This window comes from Grammomys surdaster, unplaced genomic scaffold (genome assembly GCF_004785775.1).
Source record: "Grammomys surdaster isolate TR1022 unplaced genomic scaffold, NIH_TR_1.0 140, whole genome shotgun sequence".
NCBI classification, from domain to species: Eukaryota; Metazoa; Chordata; class Mammalia; order Rodentia; family Muridae; genus Grammomys; species Grammomys surdaster.
Window position 1 is genome coordinate 12,479,675 of NW_021604598.1, and position 15,833 is coordinate 12,495,507.

The 15,833-nt window shown below is 42.6% G+C and overlaps 1 protein-coding gene across 1 annotated transcript in view; it reads left to right on the forward strand.

The window, feature by feature from the left end:
* Positions 1-15,833, forward strand: part of Mpp7 (membrane palmitoylated protein 7) — a 163,055-nt gene that overhangs the window by 25,888 nt on the left and 121,334 nt on the right. The window contains exon 2 of the mRNA XM_028763889.1: positions 12,646-12,764. Coding sequence (XP_028619722.1) covers positions 12,646-12,764 — 119 coding nt within the window. The remainder of the gene's footprint in view (positions 1-12,645; positions 12,765-15,833) is intronic.

Sequence of the window (15,833 nt, forward strand, 5' to 3'; positions counted from 1 at the left end):
TGCATACACATATATACCACACACACACACATACAAACACATACACCACACACATGTATATAAATACACACATACACCACACACACAAAGCAGTAGAGAGGGAATGAGAAGGAAGGTCTGTGTATCTGTGTGCTTTGTGTGTGTGCGTTGGGGATCAGAGTTCAGCCTTAGGTGTCCTTCCTCAGGTGTAGTGTATCAGATGATGTCTGCTGTTTTACATATTAGAGACAGGCTCTCTCACCAATCTGGAGCTTGCTGATGGGCTGGCTGGCTGGCCAACAAACTGCAAAGTGTCTGCCTTTATTGGCCTCTGCAGCCTTGAGATTTTAAGTGCATCCCATCACAGCTTACAGTTTTTATGTGTGTTCTAGGGATCAAACTCAGGTCATCACCAGCCAAGTTATCTTCTCAGCCCTCACCTTTTTCTTTGGTTGTTTCCTGAGACAGGGACTCATGTAGCCAAGGCTGGCCTTGAACTCCTGAGTGACTCTACTTCCTGAGTGGTGAATTACAGGCATGCACTAACACACCAGCCTCTATTAGTTTAAAATAATTTTAAATCAAGATTTAAGATTAAAACAAATATGTGAATATAAACTATATAGAACCTGTACAGCTGTGTCTCTTCTTTACACCCAGTGTAGTTCAAAGGGTACAATTTATCAATGGTGGACAGGGTTAGTGTTATAACTGTTCTGTATCTGAAGACTTATTACTACAGAATCATGTTGTCTCATGTTCTCTGTCCCCATCTACACCCTGCTCCCAGCCACCTTCCAAGCATCCTGGTCTCATTTGAGCCCAGATGCTTCTCTCTTGGATGTGTGTTCTCTCCCTACTCAAAGCCATGAGGCCAGCTGCCTTGCTATTCTCAGTTGCGTGCTCCTTATGGTGCTCAGGCCCCGTGTGATGTAACGTGTATCACCTGTAGGTTGTTTCTTTCATCCAGGTTTCCTGTCTACATAAACAGACATGAGTCACCTCCATGTACAATGTGCTAGTGAAACTCCGGCTCGCGTGTTTTGCTGTGTTGTTTCTTTGGGCTTTCTAGACCACTAGCACTTTGGAAGTCAGAGTCTTTCCTTTCTGCTCTGCTTGTGGGTTGCTTTGATGTGGGACAGATGGCTTGTTCTGACTTTATAGTCATCCCAATGAGAAGATGGCTCCTGGTCATTAGAAGGCATGATAGCTTGGACAGTTTTCCTCTTGTATTCTCACCTGACTGTCCTCTACTGCAGTGATTCTCACCCTTTGTAATGCTGTGACCCTTTAACACAGTTCCTAATGTTGTGTTGATCCCCAACCATACAGCTGTTTTTGTTGTTGCTTCATTACTATAATTTTGCTATTGCTATGAATTATAAATACTTGCTATACAGAATATCTGTTATGAGACCTTATGAAAGGGCCATTTGACGGCCCCCCTGCAAAGGGTTTGTAACCCACAGGTTGAGGTCAGCTGCTCTACAGACTTTTCTTTCTCTACTGTTTAACTCACCTTAATGGTGGAGAAGATTATTTTAACAATAAACACGAATCAGTGTGCTTACTCCTACCAAAGGACAAAGCCTCTTTGTGCTTCTCTTGGTGTAAATTTTCTCCTTCCCCATAATGGGCATACATGGTGAGTGCAAATGTATATGTAAGGGCATGCATGCACATATGTGTCTGTGTGTATGTGTGTGTACATGCCTCAAGTGTGTGTGTGTGTGTGTGTGTGTATACCAGAAGAAAATCTCAGGAGTCATTCTCAGGCAGGCCAGCTGCTTCTTTTGACCCAGGCTTTCTCATTGGCTGGAGGCTTACCAGGCAGTCTAAGTTGAGCCCAGAGATCTCCTGTCTTCGGCTCCCCAGACAGCACTGACATATAAAAGCTAGTTCCCACACTCAGCATTTTAAGTAGGTTCTGGGGATGAAACTCACAAGGACGTTACTGACTGAGGCATTCCTCTAGTCTAGCCTCTTATGTAAGTTTCTGATTGGCGCTGTTGGAGCATGTTGTATTTTTATATGAACGATAGTCTTGCTACAGTTCAGATCCCAAGATCTTTCCCTAAAGTTAATGTAGCCTTTGAAATGGAAGATGGAAAAAAATCAACACTTTGAAACAGTAAGTAGGAAACTGTAAGTGGAGATTCCCTGTGGTTTTCTTATGAATGTTAATTATATTACAAACTTAGAAAAATCGCTGAGGGAAGTAACACCAAAGGCCCCAATGAGACCTATTAAAAAAATTCTTCTTGAGATGAATTCTATTGTTATTTTCACCATTTTAGAAGATAGCCTGGATTTTTCCAAGTCTCAGTTTGCCCTAAAGAATGGGGTGCCACTGTTAGTGCTTATGGAGCTCACTGTGTCCACTGACCATTGCCTGTTTTTTTTTTTTTTTTTAAGATTTTTTTTTTAACATTATGTGTATATGTGTGTGTCTGTGCATGGTTTTATACGTAGGAGTAAGGGTGCCCAGAAGAGGTTGTTGTAATCCCTGGAGCTGGGATTACAAGAGTAAAAATAGATGCTCAGAGAGTCTTTCTAGATGGCCTAGTTGCAGAGTTAGTATTTTGTTTATGTCATGTTGTCAGAGTTTAGCATGCTGTCCTACATACAGCCTCTGAAATTTGGTTCTCCTTCTGGGAGGTGTTTTTTTTTTTTTCTTCAGCACCTGTAGTTCATACCTGTACTTCCTGTTGGTGTCACACAGTCACCATGTCCTTAGGGAAGGTGCTCCTGAAATAGTATTTTTCCAAGTTCCTGCCACAGGTCCCTCCTTATTGTACCCATCAAAGGCACACCATTTTTAACGGTGTCTAGCTCTTGTGCTAGAGTTGATACAGTGCTGCCCTTGTGCTGCTGGGGAGACAGCTTTGGTCAGTTTCCTTTCCATCAATATGCAGCAGTCTCTCCACAGTGCCTGATAGACATACAGCCAACATCATTACTTAGTGAGGTCTGGACAGGCTCCAGAGCAGTGCTGCTCCACTTCTGGTTTGTGGACATGTTGACAAACCCCTATCTTCAAAATATCTCACTACGACTCATAACCGTAGCAAAATTATAGTTATGAAGTAGCATCAAAATAGTTTCATGGCTGGGGGTCACCACAGCAGAAGGAACTGTATTAAAGGGTCACAATATTAGAGAATTTGAGAACCAATAGGGCTTGGTTGAAATGTAAGGGAAATGTGAAGCTAACCAGATGCCTGGAGACACCCCTAAAGTCTCTGTAGTGTGTCATGCTGCACTTGGGAGTAGAACATTGGTGTAAGCTTGTGCTCCAGGAGTGGGGCATAGGTGTAGGCATGGCACCAGGCTTGTACCTGTTTTGGGTAATCTAGAGCCAGAAGGAGGGAATGTGATAGCTACTGGGGAACTGGCAGCAACTTCAGGGTCCAGTAAATGCTTTCCTCTGTGGCTGACAGAACTCCTGGGAGGCTATGAGCTGTTCTCTGGAGAAAAACTATATCAGATTATTCCTCATTTTAGTTTTAAAATTAAAATATTTGTCTTGTAAAACTCCAAAGGACAGAGAAATATACACAGTAACAATGCAAGTAGTTGCCCCAGCTCCCTGTTTCTCTTCCTTGGGTAAACATGGGTAGATCCTGCAGGCGGCCCTCAGTCTGCTTACACCCTCAGTGAATAGGAAATGGAGGTGAATTTCTCCCATCCAAGGGACTGCAAGGTTTCCATGATCATCTTGCCAATACCATGTATTAATTTAAATCTTTTGGGGCTGTCCTTTTCTTCTGGCCGACTGTCTAATCTTTGAAAGCTATAGCCACTCTCTGCTGGCCTTACCCTCAGTAGAATACCATGCTGACTCTTGACTGAAGATATTGGCACAAACACAAGGGAGTGACTGAGGTTCTCGAATATGCTCCCTATGTGCTTTTGCCGCCTGGAGAGCATAGGCAGCTACCCACAGCCATATACCTAGTTCTCCTTTCTCCTGCAGGTGGGCCCTGTGCTTCTCACTCACTGTGGTGTAAAGCTATGGTTGATTTTTCCTGCCATGCTGTCTCTTGCTGTTAGTGTGCAAGTGTGTATTGATGTGATCAGTCAGAGGTTTCTGGAGTGTGGAGTCTAGCCTCACACACTCCAGACAAGTGTTCTCGCTGCCACCACCAACACCCCCACCTTTCCTTTGTATCTTGAGATGAGTGTCATTTGCTACTGAGGCTGCCCTGAATTCACTGCAGCTGCAGTGCAGGCTGAACTTGAACCTGTGACCATCTTGCTTCAGCCTCCCGAGTAGCTCAGATTACAGGTCTGTGCTACTAGATCTGGCTATTATTTATCTTTTAAAAACTACCCATATCTACTTAGAAATAACAGGTTGTCTTTGTGCTAAAACTTCTAAGGGCTGTATGTGTTTGTCAACTCTGGCATATGTCTTCCTGATTTTAGCTCCATTCCTCCAGTATACTCTGCCAGAGTTAACTCCAGAGACCAATTCTCAGGCCTTCTTGTCCCTATGTTTACAGGGTAGATTACTGACTCTTCCTAGACTTGTTTTGGGGATTTCAACTCGTGGTCCTTCTCTGTGAGTGGTCATGGGTCCCTCCTTTTACAGCAAGGTGGGATGCTTTTGTGCCTTCCGCCGCACACCCTTGGGAGTGTTACCTAGGACTGTGGCTTTAGATACCTTCTAAGTCTCAAATTTGAGTCTTTAGCCTGTTCTGCTGTTATGCTCCTCATGTGTATGTCCACTATGTATCTACCTGATGTCCAGCAGCTATTTCAACTTCAGTGTGTCTAACCTGAGCGGTCCCACTGTCCTCAGTGGCAGCTCCAGAAGCCTTCAGACCCCCCTTTTCTCCATCCTGCATCGTCTCTGGTGCTGCCCCTCGCTGCCTCTGCTCCTGTCATGCTGGTCCCATCCATGTTGTTGTTTGTCTATGAAGGTTGCACATTTGTAGCCCCAGCACTCTGAAGATGGAGACAGGCAGGCAAATTACAAGTTTTGAAGCCAGATTGGGTTATATGTAGGCACCATGTCTTTTTAACAAAAATACTACGATATATTCTAGTAGTTGACTAGCCACTAATGAAAAATCTTATTAACCAAGGTGATGAGACTGTATGAGTATGTTATAACTTCCTATGAACCACCCATTCATCATAATTATGGTTTTTATGAGTTAGGTTAGTGTTTTTGCCTTCCCCAATCACTGATCAAATTACCTGTGTCTGACATGTAAAGGTAGTAGGATTATGGTACAACATGAGTTTATTATGAGTTTATTTTCACAGTACTGCTGTTGTGAACATTACAGAATAACAAATTTGAGAGAGGGAGGGAGGGAGGGAGGGAGAGAGGGAGGGAGGGAGGGAGACAGGCAGAGGCAGAGGCAGAGGCAGAGGCAGAGGCAGAGGCAGAGGCAGAGGCAGAGGCAGAGGCAGAGGCAGAGGCAGAGGCAGAGGCAGAGGCAGAGGCAGAGGCAGAGGCAGAGGCAGAGGCAGAGGCAGAGGCAGAGGCAGAGATTACTGACCCCTGGCTCCAACCTGTGTGCTCGGTGCTCACTGGCCTCTGTCAACTGCAAAGCCCAGATGGAGGCAAACTTCAATCTGAATTTGAACTGGAAATTGTTGCCTAAAGACAGAAGTCTTTTGTCGTTAAGGATAATGGCAGATATCAGTGTCTGTAGAACATCGCTGTAGGGAAGATAGTCACAGCATATTTATGTCCCATTTAATAGCTCAGTGGCTTCGAAGCATGGAGTTTTTAATCTTGAAGGAAGAGGCAGATGTAAATCATGACGAATGGAAGCAGCGCCAGCAGATTTAAATCTAATCAGATAAGAGAGTGGAGACTGTGGTCCACAGGGGATGGCTTAGTCACCTGGCTCACAGAGTGAGCTATCTGACGCTGTATGTGTTCTCATTTATATATTGCCTTTTGTGCTTCCGTGCAGCCGGAATTTGTCATATACCATGCTCCGGATTGGTGGGAATAGTTTGAAAGATTTTCTTACCAAACAGCAGGAGCCAATGAGCTATTTAAGATCTTTGTGTTTATCTTCAGTCAATCCTGTTAGTATAAACACCTTCCATCGCTTGTGACCTTCTTTGTGGTGTTTTTCCATGTTTAGGAATTATTATTTGATTTTGGCAATGCCGGTTGTTTAACCTAGGCCCTCATGTATGCTAGATGGGCAGTTTGCCAATGATGTACAATTTCAATGTCTACTTCTTGTTTTAATGTGAAGAAACCATGATCTATCTTCTTTCATAATTATCATACATTTGTGAAGAAGTTTAAATTGGGTATTGTTTTGATAGCAAAGAGTTGTATAATTGTACTCTAAGAATCAAAATCAATATAAAAGCTGTATGTCTCTCTATCTGTGCATAAAAGCCTTAAAAGGAGATGACAGGGATCAATTCCTTGTATTTTAGAACCTAAGAAGTCCCATGAGCCACTGTTTGTATTGTGGAGACCTTGGGCTATGATGAATCAAGTTCTGAGAAGTAGGAGCCCATAGTGTGGATCACTGACTGACTGAGAGAGAACTAGCACTGTGGTAAGGATGGGGGTGCTGGTAGAGCAATCTGAAGTCCAGAGAGCTGCTGTATTTGCCACGAGGGAATCAGAAGGTGGGTTTCTCAGTTCAGATAGGAGGGCAATTCTCTCTCTATATATAGATGGTGCTTGGACATTTTGGGGGTAGGAGGTTTGTCTTTACTCAATCTCTGATTCAAATGTGTTTCTCCCAGCAGCACCTCCATGGGTGCACCCAGAACTGCTACTGTTCTCTGAGTGACTGGAACCCCGGAGTTCAGTCAAGGAGACAAGGAAATTCAGTCACTGCAAATGTGTTCGTTGTTTAATTTACAACATTGGCTTAATTAGTTTCCCCCAGCTAAGTTGTGGAATTCAGGGTTTGCATGCTGTTAGAAATAGGTAAACAGGGCCCCTGAGATGGCTTACTTCAGGTGGTAACTGATAGCCTGAACTGAGTCTTAGGATCCACATGATGGAAGGCAAGAACCTGCTCCTGCAAATTGTTCTCTGTCCTTTATACATGCATCATGGCCTGAGTCGAGTGCCCCCCCCACCTATCTGACTCTCCTCTCCTCTCCCTCCCCCTCTCACCTCTCACCCTCCTCCTCTCAAACTCCCTCTCTCCTCTCCATTGCTCCCCTCCCCTCCCCTCCCCTTCCCTCCCCTCCCCTCCCTTCCCCTCTTCTCCTCTCTCTATCTCTCTTCGAATTCACAATAAGCAAATATAATAAAAAGAGACGAACACTGTACATTTAGTAGGATTTCTCTCTCAAGGCTATATTAGTTAGGTCCCAGTCTTCACTTGTCAGTAACATTAATTGTATCCTAGTGTGAAACAACAAAAAGCCATCCCCCTCCAAAAAAATGAAGAAAGACAGTCCGTCCCATCAAAGAAGAGAATCAAACTTAGCTCAGTCTGTAGATCAGGCATTTAACATTGCACTACCTCTCAGCGCCCGCTGCAGATTTCATTGTGTGTTCTATGAAAATTGATGAGACCGTGGAGGACTTTCCCTTTGCCACTGTCAATGATAAGTTTTGTCAGTAGAGGGCACTGGCAGGACACTGCAGCAGGAGGAGGCTGTGGTTTTCATTTTGCTGAGTTTTGCTTCTGTCATGGACTCCTTAACAGCCCTATGGGAGTCTCCACTCTCCACTTGGAGCTTCAGTACCACAACCACAAAGAGATTACTAATGAGCCTCATAGACACGCCTGGTTGGCTTCCTGGGCCTTGTGTGCCTGCACACCTGGGCAGTGTCCGTTGTCTGCTGTGCCAGCACAGTCCTATGTTGCTGTAGGGTATTTCTAGTTTCTCAGTTCTTGTAGGAGCATATCATGTTTGCAAACATTCAATACATAAAAGTTAGCTAAATGGTTCCATTATAGAGATAATAAAATGTGCACCCAAGTGAGAAACAAAACTCCAATTGGCAGAAATCAGTTTACAGTGGTAGTACCACACAGGCAATGAGAACAGGTCAGATCTTACACAGTTTTTCCAGAGGTAAAAATGATATGATTTAATTCTAGAAGTGGCTCTAACAGTGAGGACGGCATCGTGAAGGCTTTAGTGTCTCCACGTCAGTAGGTCTTATTTTATACTGAATTTGCACCTGCTATGTAAGGAGCTAATTAGATGACGATGTGAACTCCTTCAGACATTACACAACTTAAAGTTTGAGTTTCTAAGTTATAGGTCAGATGTCATACAGAAGCATGGTGTTTTATCTGTATGGTAAAAAGGGAATTTGAGGTTTAACTTCCTACCCACAATTACAAATTATATATACTATTTCCAGTTTCATTGTGTACTTAGAAAACATATTTTGGATCCATATTGTCTTGGGAAAATAGGAGATGCTTACATTTATGGTTGTTTTACATTTGTCATATTTACCTGTCTGTCTTCTCAACCTCTCGTATATCACCAGCAATCATAAGAATGCTGGAGGCAGAGAAAGAGCTTTTCTCGATTTTGCTAGCTCGCATGGTGATATGGACGTAAGACTTCAGTAGACGTAGGTTCTTAGGAATTTACTTTAAAAAGACTTAGCCCATTTTGTGCTGCCAAAGAGAATATAGTAGTTTCCAGAGACTTTGCTTTCTGTAGTTTCCATTATCTGCCATCAACTGTGCTCTGAGAATATTAAATGGAAAATTCCAGAAATAAACAATTCACCTTCTTCAGCAGGGTGATGAAATTTTGCAGCATCCCACCTGGAGTGTGAGTTACCCCTCTGTGCAGTGTATCCACACTGTGTGTACTGCCTGCCCCTTAGTCATCCCACCTGGAGTGTGAGTTACTCCTCTGCAGTGTATCCACACTGTGTGTGCCACCTGCCCCTTAGTCATCCCACCTGGAGTGTGAGTTACCCCTCTGCAGTGTATCCACACTGTGTGTACCACCTGCCCCTTAGTCATCCCACCTGGAGTGTGAGTTACCCCTCTGTGCAGTGTATCCACACTGTGTGTGCCACCTGCCCCTTAGTCACTAACTTGGCCTTAGTTTCAGGATTCATGGCCATAAGATCATGGTGCTTGTATTTGTAACCTTCCTTTTATTTAATTATCACCCAAGGCATAACAGAAGACGTAGAAAACAGTGCAGTGAGGTAAACATCTGATACTGTGATTTCACACTTGCCCTGGGGACTGACTAATTCAAAAGGAAAAGAAATTTATTATCTCATGGTTCTAAACAGCTATTTGAGCACCACTGGGGAAGTGTCGGACAGCATGGGATGGGCCATCCTGTGTCGATAGGTGGCAGAAAGGAAGAGAAGGAGGGGCAGAGAAGAGAGTAAAGAGGAGGCTGAAGTTGCTTTTTATAATGAATTTGCACCTAACATGTAAGAAGCGGATTTAGATGGTAATATTAATTCCTTCAGGCACCATCTTCATGGCCCAGTCACCCCTAATTTTTACCTCTCAACATACTACATTGGCGAGTTCCAACCAGTGCTCTTGAGAGGAGGAGGGGCTCAAATCAAAAACACCTAAATTATGCATTACTTCTGTCCTGATTTCTTCCTTGGCAGGAACTGACTCCTTCCCTTTATGCTCAGAGACCAAGAGTAGGTTAAGAAAAAAATGAAAGATGTACCCTCAATCTAAATATCTAGTTCTGAAAACATTCAGTTGAACTTGGAGAACATTCTTCACTGTTGGAACTCAGATATAGGTATACATTCAAGCTCATATCAGATCGGAGACTCCACTCTCTTCATGGACTGGTGATTTCTGGAGCCTGTACTGCCTTCTTTGAGACTGCATGCCTCTGGCCTCGTGACTCTGTCACCATGCTTTTATTAGTGATTGACACTATCCTGTCTCTTCTAGCATTGGTTGTGGCTTCCAGATCAGGCAGCTGAAGGGGAGGGTGGGGGCTGCGGGTGTCACTGGAGTGGCATACTGTGGTGGCAACGTATCAGTAAGGATTGTGTCATGCTAGAAAAGCCAGAAAACTCAGATTTAGGAGCCTTTGCTAGCAGGAAAATTATTTTTTAATGGTTGAAGTATAAAATGGCTTGTTTCACAAACTATAAGCAATACGTGTGTAGAGTTAACACTTTCCATGTGTCAAGGAGTGCGCTGCTATGTCACTTGGAATGTCTGATGAGGCTGTTTTGACTCTGAACCTTGGAATACAGTGGTGTTTTGTTCTAGAGGAAGATGAATCAAGGGAAGAATGCTATTTTATACCAAGCATATTGGGCTTAGAGCCCCAGGAGTCCACTGACATTTTAAGACAACCATTTGACCTTAATATTTTTGCATCACTATTTTTTATTTTGAGATTACTATAGATTTGCGTGTTATTGTAAGAAATGATATAGACTTGTATGTCACCCATTTCCTTACAGTTTAATGTCTTATACCAACCACAGCAGAATGTGGCAGCCAGGAAACTGTAATTGATACAATCTGCTATGACTTGAATGTGTTCCCCGAAGTTCGTGTGCCAGGAGCTTAGTTCTAGGGGTAACAGTATGAGGGACATGAGGCCTTTCATAGAAGGTCAGTCCAGTAGGGTTCATCCCTCATGAACGAGTTAGTGCTGCTAGTGTAGGAATAAGCTTGTTACAAACGATGTTCTGTCACCTCTCCTTCTCCCCCCCCCTCCCCTCTCTCTCCCTCTCTGTCCTATGTTTCACCATGGGATGACAGTACAGATGCCTGTATGAGGTACCTCCCCTACAACTGACAAGTGCTCTTGCATTGTTTATAAACTGTTGATCAGTAGCATTCTGCTGTAGCAGCTTGAAGCAGTGCCCTGCACTCCAGGACACTTACTCACTTCTATGTGTTTGTAAGTGTTTAGCTTTATGTGCACAAATTACCATTTGCTTTTCAATACAAATGAGAGAGGGCTCAGCTAAATCATAAAAAGTAGTTTAAATGTAGACATAGGGATCAAATATTGATCTCTCTTGGTTTTTCAGTAATTCTGATTCAGTAATCAGTAGCTAGATCTCACGGAGTTGCATATGGACTGTGTTGTGCTCTTACCACATGCCAGGCCTTCTTGTATATTGACTGATGTAGCTTTTCTAGCAATTACAGCATGTAATTTACAACAGAGTTGGTTTACTATCCTTAATTAAGCCTGAACTCAGTCTACCAAGGAGTAGGCAAGTTTTCTTTTACAATTTCTGAAATCAATAGAAAAAAAAAATCTACCCTGTTTTTTCCTAATTTTACATTTTAACTCTCTGACATAACCGTTGACCCTGGGCAATTATTGGGTTTGGGGGATGTATCTCTGTGGGAGCTAGGACGGGACAGAGGGTGAGTGAGTGCTGCATTGTAAGTACACTCATGCTGAGATACGTCCAGGTCTTTATTTAATTGTAAAGGAGAGCTGGTTTACGCAGAGTGCTAGTTTTTTTTTTTTAAAGAGAATTAATGAAAAATATCAAGAATACTTAGTAATATGATTGGAGTTTTTCACAGTCTAATTTAGGATTATTCTTATGACTCTTTTTTTTTGGTGTGGGGGGCTAAATACAGCCATTTGGATTTAATCAGATATTCACAGTTACATATCTGCCTGTAGGATGGTACCTCATGCATTTGCCTATGAATTAGGACTGACATGTTAGAAAGATAATAGATATGCTAATCAAGCGCCCAGAATTTACTCTTCTTTGCTTGTTATGCATCATGTAATGCTTTCTCCTTGATGAAAGGCAGCCTTTACGTGTGCTCCCTGCCTCAGGAGGTCTTGGTGTTTTTGTAGACAGTAGACAGAAATAAAAGGAATTTTGTCCTTTTTACCTCATGTGATCCCTCTGGAAAATGCACCAAGTGCTGGGAACTGATACTGACTTCTGCCAGGTCACCTCCCTCAGGAGTCATGGACAAGCCCTGCTGGGGCAGTCTTTGGACTAGAGGCTGGCCGCCTGTGACTGAGATGGATGGTTTCTGTGGCTCTGTCTCTAGCATTTGTCTCCCTCCAGCATCTCATTCGAGGTGTGCCACAGCAGTCTGCATCTGCTACCAGAGGAGAAGCCAGTAAACTTTATACCCCACAGACATAAGCAATGCTCTGCACAGTCCCTACAAAAAGCCATAGTCCACAGTGGTGAACAGCGCTCGCTCGAATCTCTGTGTGAGGTCTGTTTTGGCCCACTTGACAGATCTTCATTTGCATCTTAGACAATGCAAATGTTTTTGAAGCTTTATGTTATTAGAACTTCCTTGCAAACTACAAAGCCTTTTTGTAGCCCATGATGCTATACTCTCCTAAGGAGGTTTTCCTCCGTGTGACTCATCCCACTCCTTGGCTAACAAGAGTGGAATGTAGTAACAGTCAAGGAAAGGAAGGCATGCCTTTCTTCTTTCTTTTTTAATTTTGAAGAACGGTATACATTTTCTTTATGTAAACTTGCATAATGTTGACAAGTATGAAAGGTAAAAAAAAAAAAAACAACAAAAACTATTCTCTTAATATATACTTCCTTGAAATTTAAAAATCAAAACACTTCCTTTGCTTTTCGAGAGCATTGTTTTGCTTGATGGCCCAGAATATAAATCCAGTAAAATTGACATGTTCCAGCCGTCACTTACACGTACACCTTCAGTGAAATTAATGGGATCATCCTAAGATTACTCTTTGTGTTTTATTTTCACTTTATAGGTCTGTATGAGCTGTTGGCTGCTCTGCCTGCCCAGCTGCAGCCACATGTGGATAGCCAGGAGGACCTGACCTTCCTCTGGGACATGTTTGGTGAAAAGAGCCTGCATTCACTGGTCAAGGTAAACCACACTGATGTCAGATTCTCTTTGCAAAAAGCAGATGGAAAAATATTTTGAGTGCCATCTAGTAAACCAGAGATGAAATTGTTACTGTCTGAAAACAAAACTGCCCTGTTCTGTTTCATGGCCGGGTGTGGAAGTTGTTAAAGATCTTACCAAAAATACATACATGACTTCACTGAAGGGCAGCGATGTGGCTACGCGTGCCTATGTGGCAGTATTCGGCTGCCCTTGTTTAGACAAAGGACGAAATAGTGGCAGGAAGGTTGAGACTCCGTTATGGTCGACATTCTCGAGCTGGAATTTCACTTAAATAAACAAATGTTCACAGCAGAAACGAGAAGGAGTATGTGTTCTGAGGTCAGAAACGGCAGCAGGCCAGAAGCCACGTTAATTTAAAATAATTTCCTTTAACAAAGTCAACTGAAATTCTAGTAAGCTGTTTCTTTTATTGGCCTGACTCCATTGAAATGGTATTTTGTAGATAAATACAGTGGAGCTAAATACGAATAAAAACAGTTTTGGAGACTGTTGTAAGGAAAGCATCCCACCACGAGAACCATCAGCCACTGGGAACCAGATCCCATCTTAGAGAAACACTGGGAGTGACCAGCACTCTTAAAATAGTAAAATGAGAAGAAGAAGCTCACTGGAAACCATGCCACTCCTGTTTCTGGAAATACGAACTGTGTTTTCTCTCATCTAACTCAAGCTGAAAAGGAGTGATGGCTCTTTCTTGTGTCTGTAGGAGGTAGATGCCCGTGGCTCCCTGAAATCTGGACTGATTTTATTCAGCTAACTTTGTTATGCTTGCCCGTCAGGATGGGAGACTTTTAACTGATACATAATATTTGAAAATTCACTTCTCAATTGCCACTGTTTACAGAACAGGGATAGTCTCTGTGTTTCTTTTCCTGCAATTTGCCTGCTGTGAGTGGCAGCAGTGCTTGAGAAGCTAACGTCAGTGTGTGGTGCTCCCCTAGCAGCACATCTAAAGCATACAGATTATTCATTCATTTATTTTTTTCATGATGATGCAATTGACAACATGTCCTTAGGCTGTAATTCATTTTAGGCAGCTTAGTTAATTTCTTGGGGCAAGTGAGAAACGGTTTTCGGATGACAACTGAGGAATTCATGCCTTAGTATAATAATGGTAGTAAGAAATGCTTCTGTGTCGAATGTAGGGAAGTTGAGTAGATACAGACATACACACGCTGATCTTAGCTTTTGCCAAAAGGAATAAGGAGTATTTGAGTTGACATCATCTCTGGGTCATTGAGTAAACATTTCCCCACATATAGATGTTTGTATATTTGTATTTATTTGTGACATAGCTGTAATTTCATTACCCAAACTGGAAGTCAGAATGTGTATCAGCAAGTTGACAATTTCTATAAAACTGTGATTATCTCGGTTCTTGGATAACTGTGTAAGTCAGGCAGATTTATTAAGTATTGAGGAAGCAGTGATCGGAGCACATAAAAAGTCAAAAAACTCTGGAGGTGGTTGCCGATGCTGTTAAAAGGATGAAACTAACATATCAAACAAATTCCTAGTCACATTGGATGGTGAGCTTCAAGCATATGTTCCTTTCCAAAGTATCCATCAGTAGCAAGTGGGTAGGAAGCATACAAGAGGGTGCTAGTATCTGGTTCCCTAAACCCAGTGAAGTGATGGTGGATGTTGCCAGCCTTTAGATAGCACAGCTACATGTACACTGTCCCAAAGGTCGTCAGGAGTTGGTATAGCAGGAATTTTTCAAATGAGTCTTTTTTGTATTGCTAGCATGTTTGTGATTCTGCCATATGCTCCTCTGCCTCCAGCTCTGATCAGATGCAGACCTCCAGTGTGTCCTCTGACTGACCCATTCTATTAGTTTTAAATATGTAAAGTCTAAAACGCCTCCAGGAGGCAAGCTCATGGGATCTTAGCTTAAAACAGCTGGAACAAACCATGTAACTGTGTTCCAAACGCCTCTATTTAAGGCTGGGGGACAGAAGCCTTTAGCTTTTGTACGTAAATCTTGCTAGAGCCAAAGGAATTTGTTTGAAAAGATTTGTTATAGAGTGAACCAAAATGTGCTTTGGTTTTATGCTCTTGCCTGAAGTGAAAGCCGTTAGTGTGTGATTTAGAACTGGAAAATGCAGTGTTTGATTTTTATCCCAGCACAGAGTTTTCATGGTCCTTTTAGTGTGTGTGTGTGTGTGTGTGTGTGTGTGTGTGTGTCTGTGTGTCTGTGTGTCTGTGTGTCTGTGTGTCTGTGTCTGTGTCTGTGTGTGTCTCTGTGTGTCTGTGTATGTATTATAAATTGCCACACAGTTTTAAAGGTTTAAAATACTTATAACCTTTGGGTCTAGTGTAAGATATATTCAAGAAGAGACTTTGCACATTACAGTCTGAGCAACAGGTACAGCATGCTATCTTAGGATATTGAGATTGTTACTGAAAAGAAAGGGTGATCCTAGCAGACTTGTCCAACTTTTGGACAGTGCCACCCAATGTTGCCATCTGTAAAGTAGATGCCCAAGGGCATCACATTTGAGTTACAAATAAAATAAAACCACCAAAAAACCTCAACATTTTAAATAAGTTTATGATTTTTTACTGGAACACATTCATACTTAGATGCATTGGTTGAGAGTAATTTTCCAAAGAAAAACTATAGGTAGGCAAGCTGAAGCTGGATGGCAGTGGAGGCACACACTTTTACAGTGTGTGCAGCTCTCAGAAGGCAGAGGCACACATCTCTCTGTAACTTAGAGGCCGGCCTGGTCTACAGAGTAAGTTCCAGGATACCCAAGGATACACAGAGAAACCTTTTGTTGAAAAACCAAAACCACTGCTCCCCCCCCCCAAAAAAAAACCCAAAACCACAACAATAAAAACCAAAGGACTGAGTAATAAAAAGCACAAGTGTGGAGTCTCTTTTAGTACTCCTGTCAGTCTGACTCTTACCTGTATGCTGGAATCACCTACTAAGTAGTTACCTTCACCGCTTTGAACAAACAGCTATGTATTAGCTGAGAAATTCCGAATAAAAAAAAAAATAAAGGGTTGTAATTTACC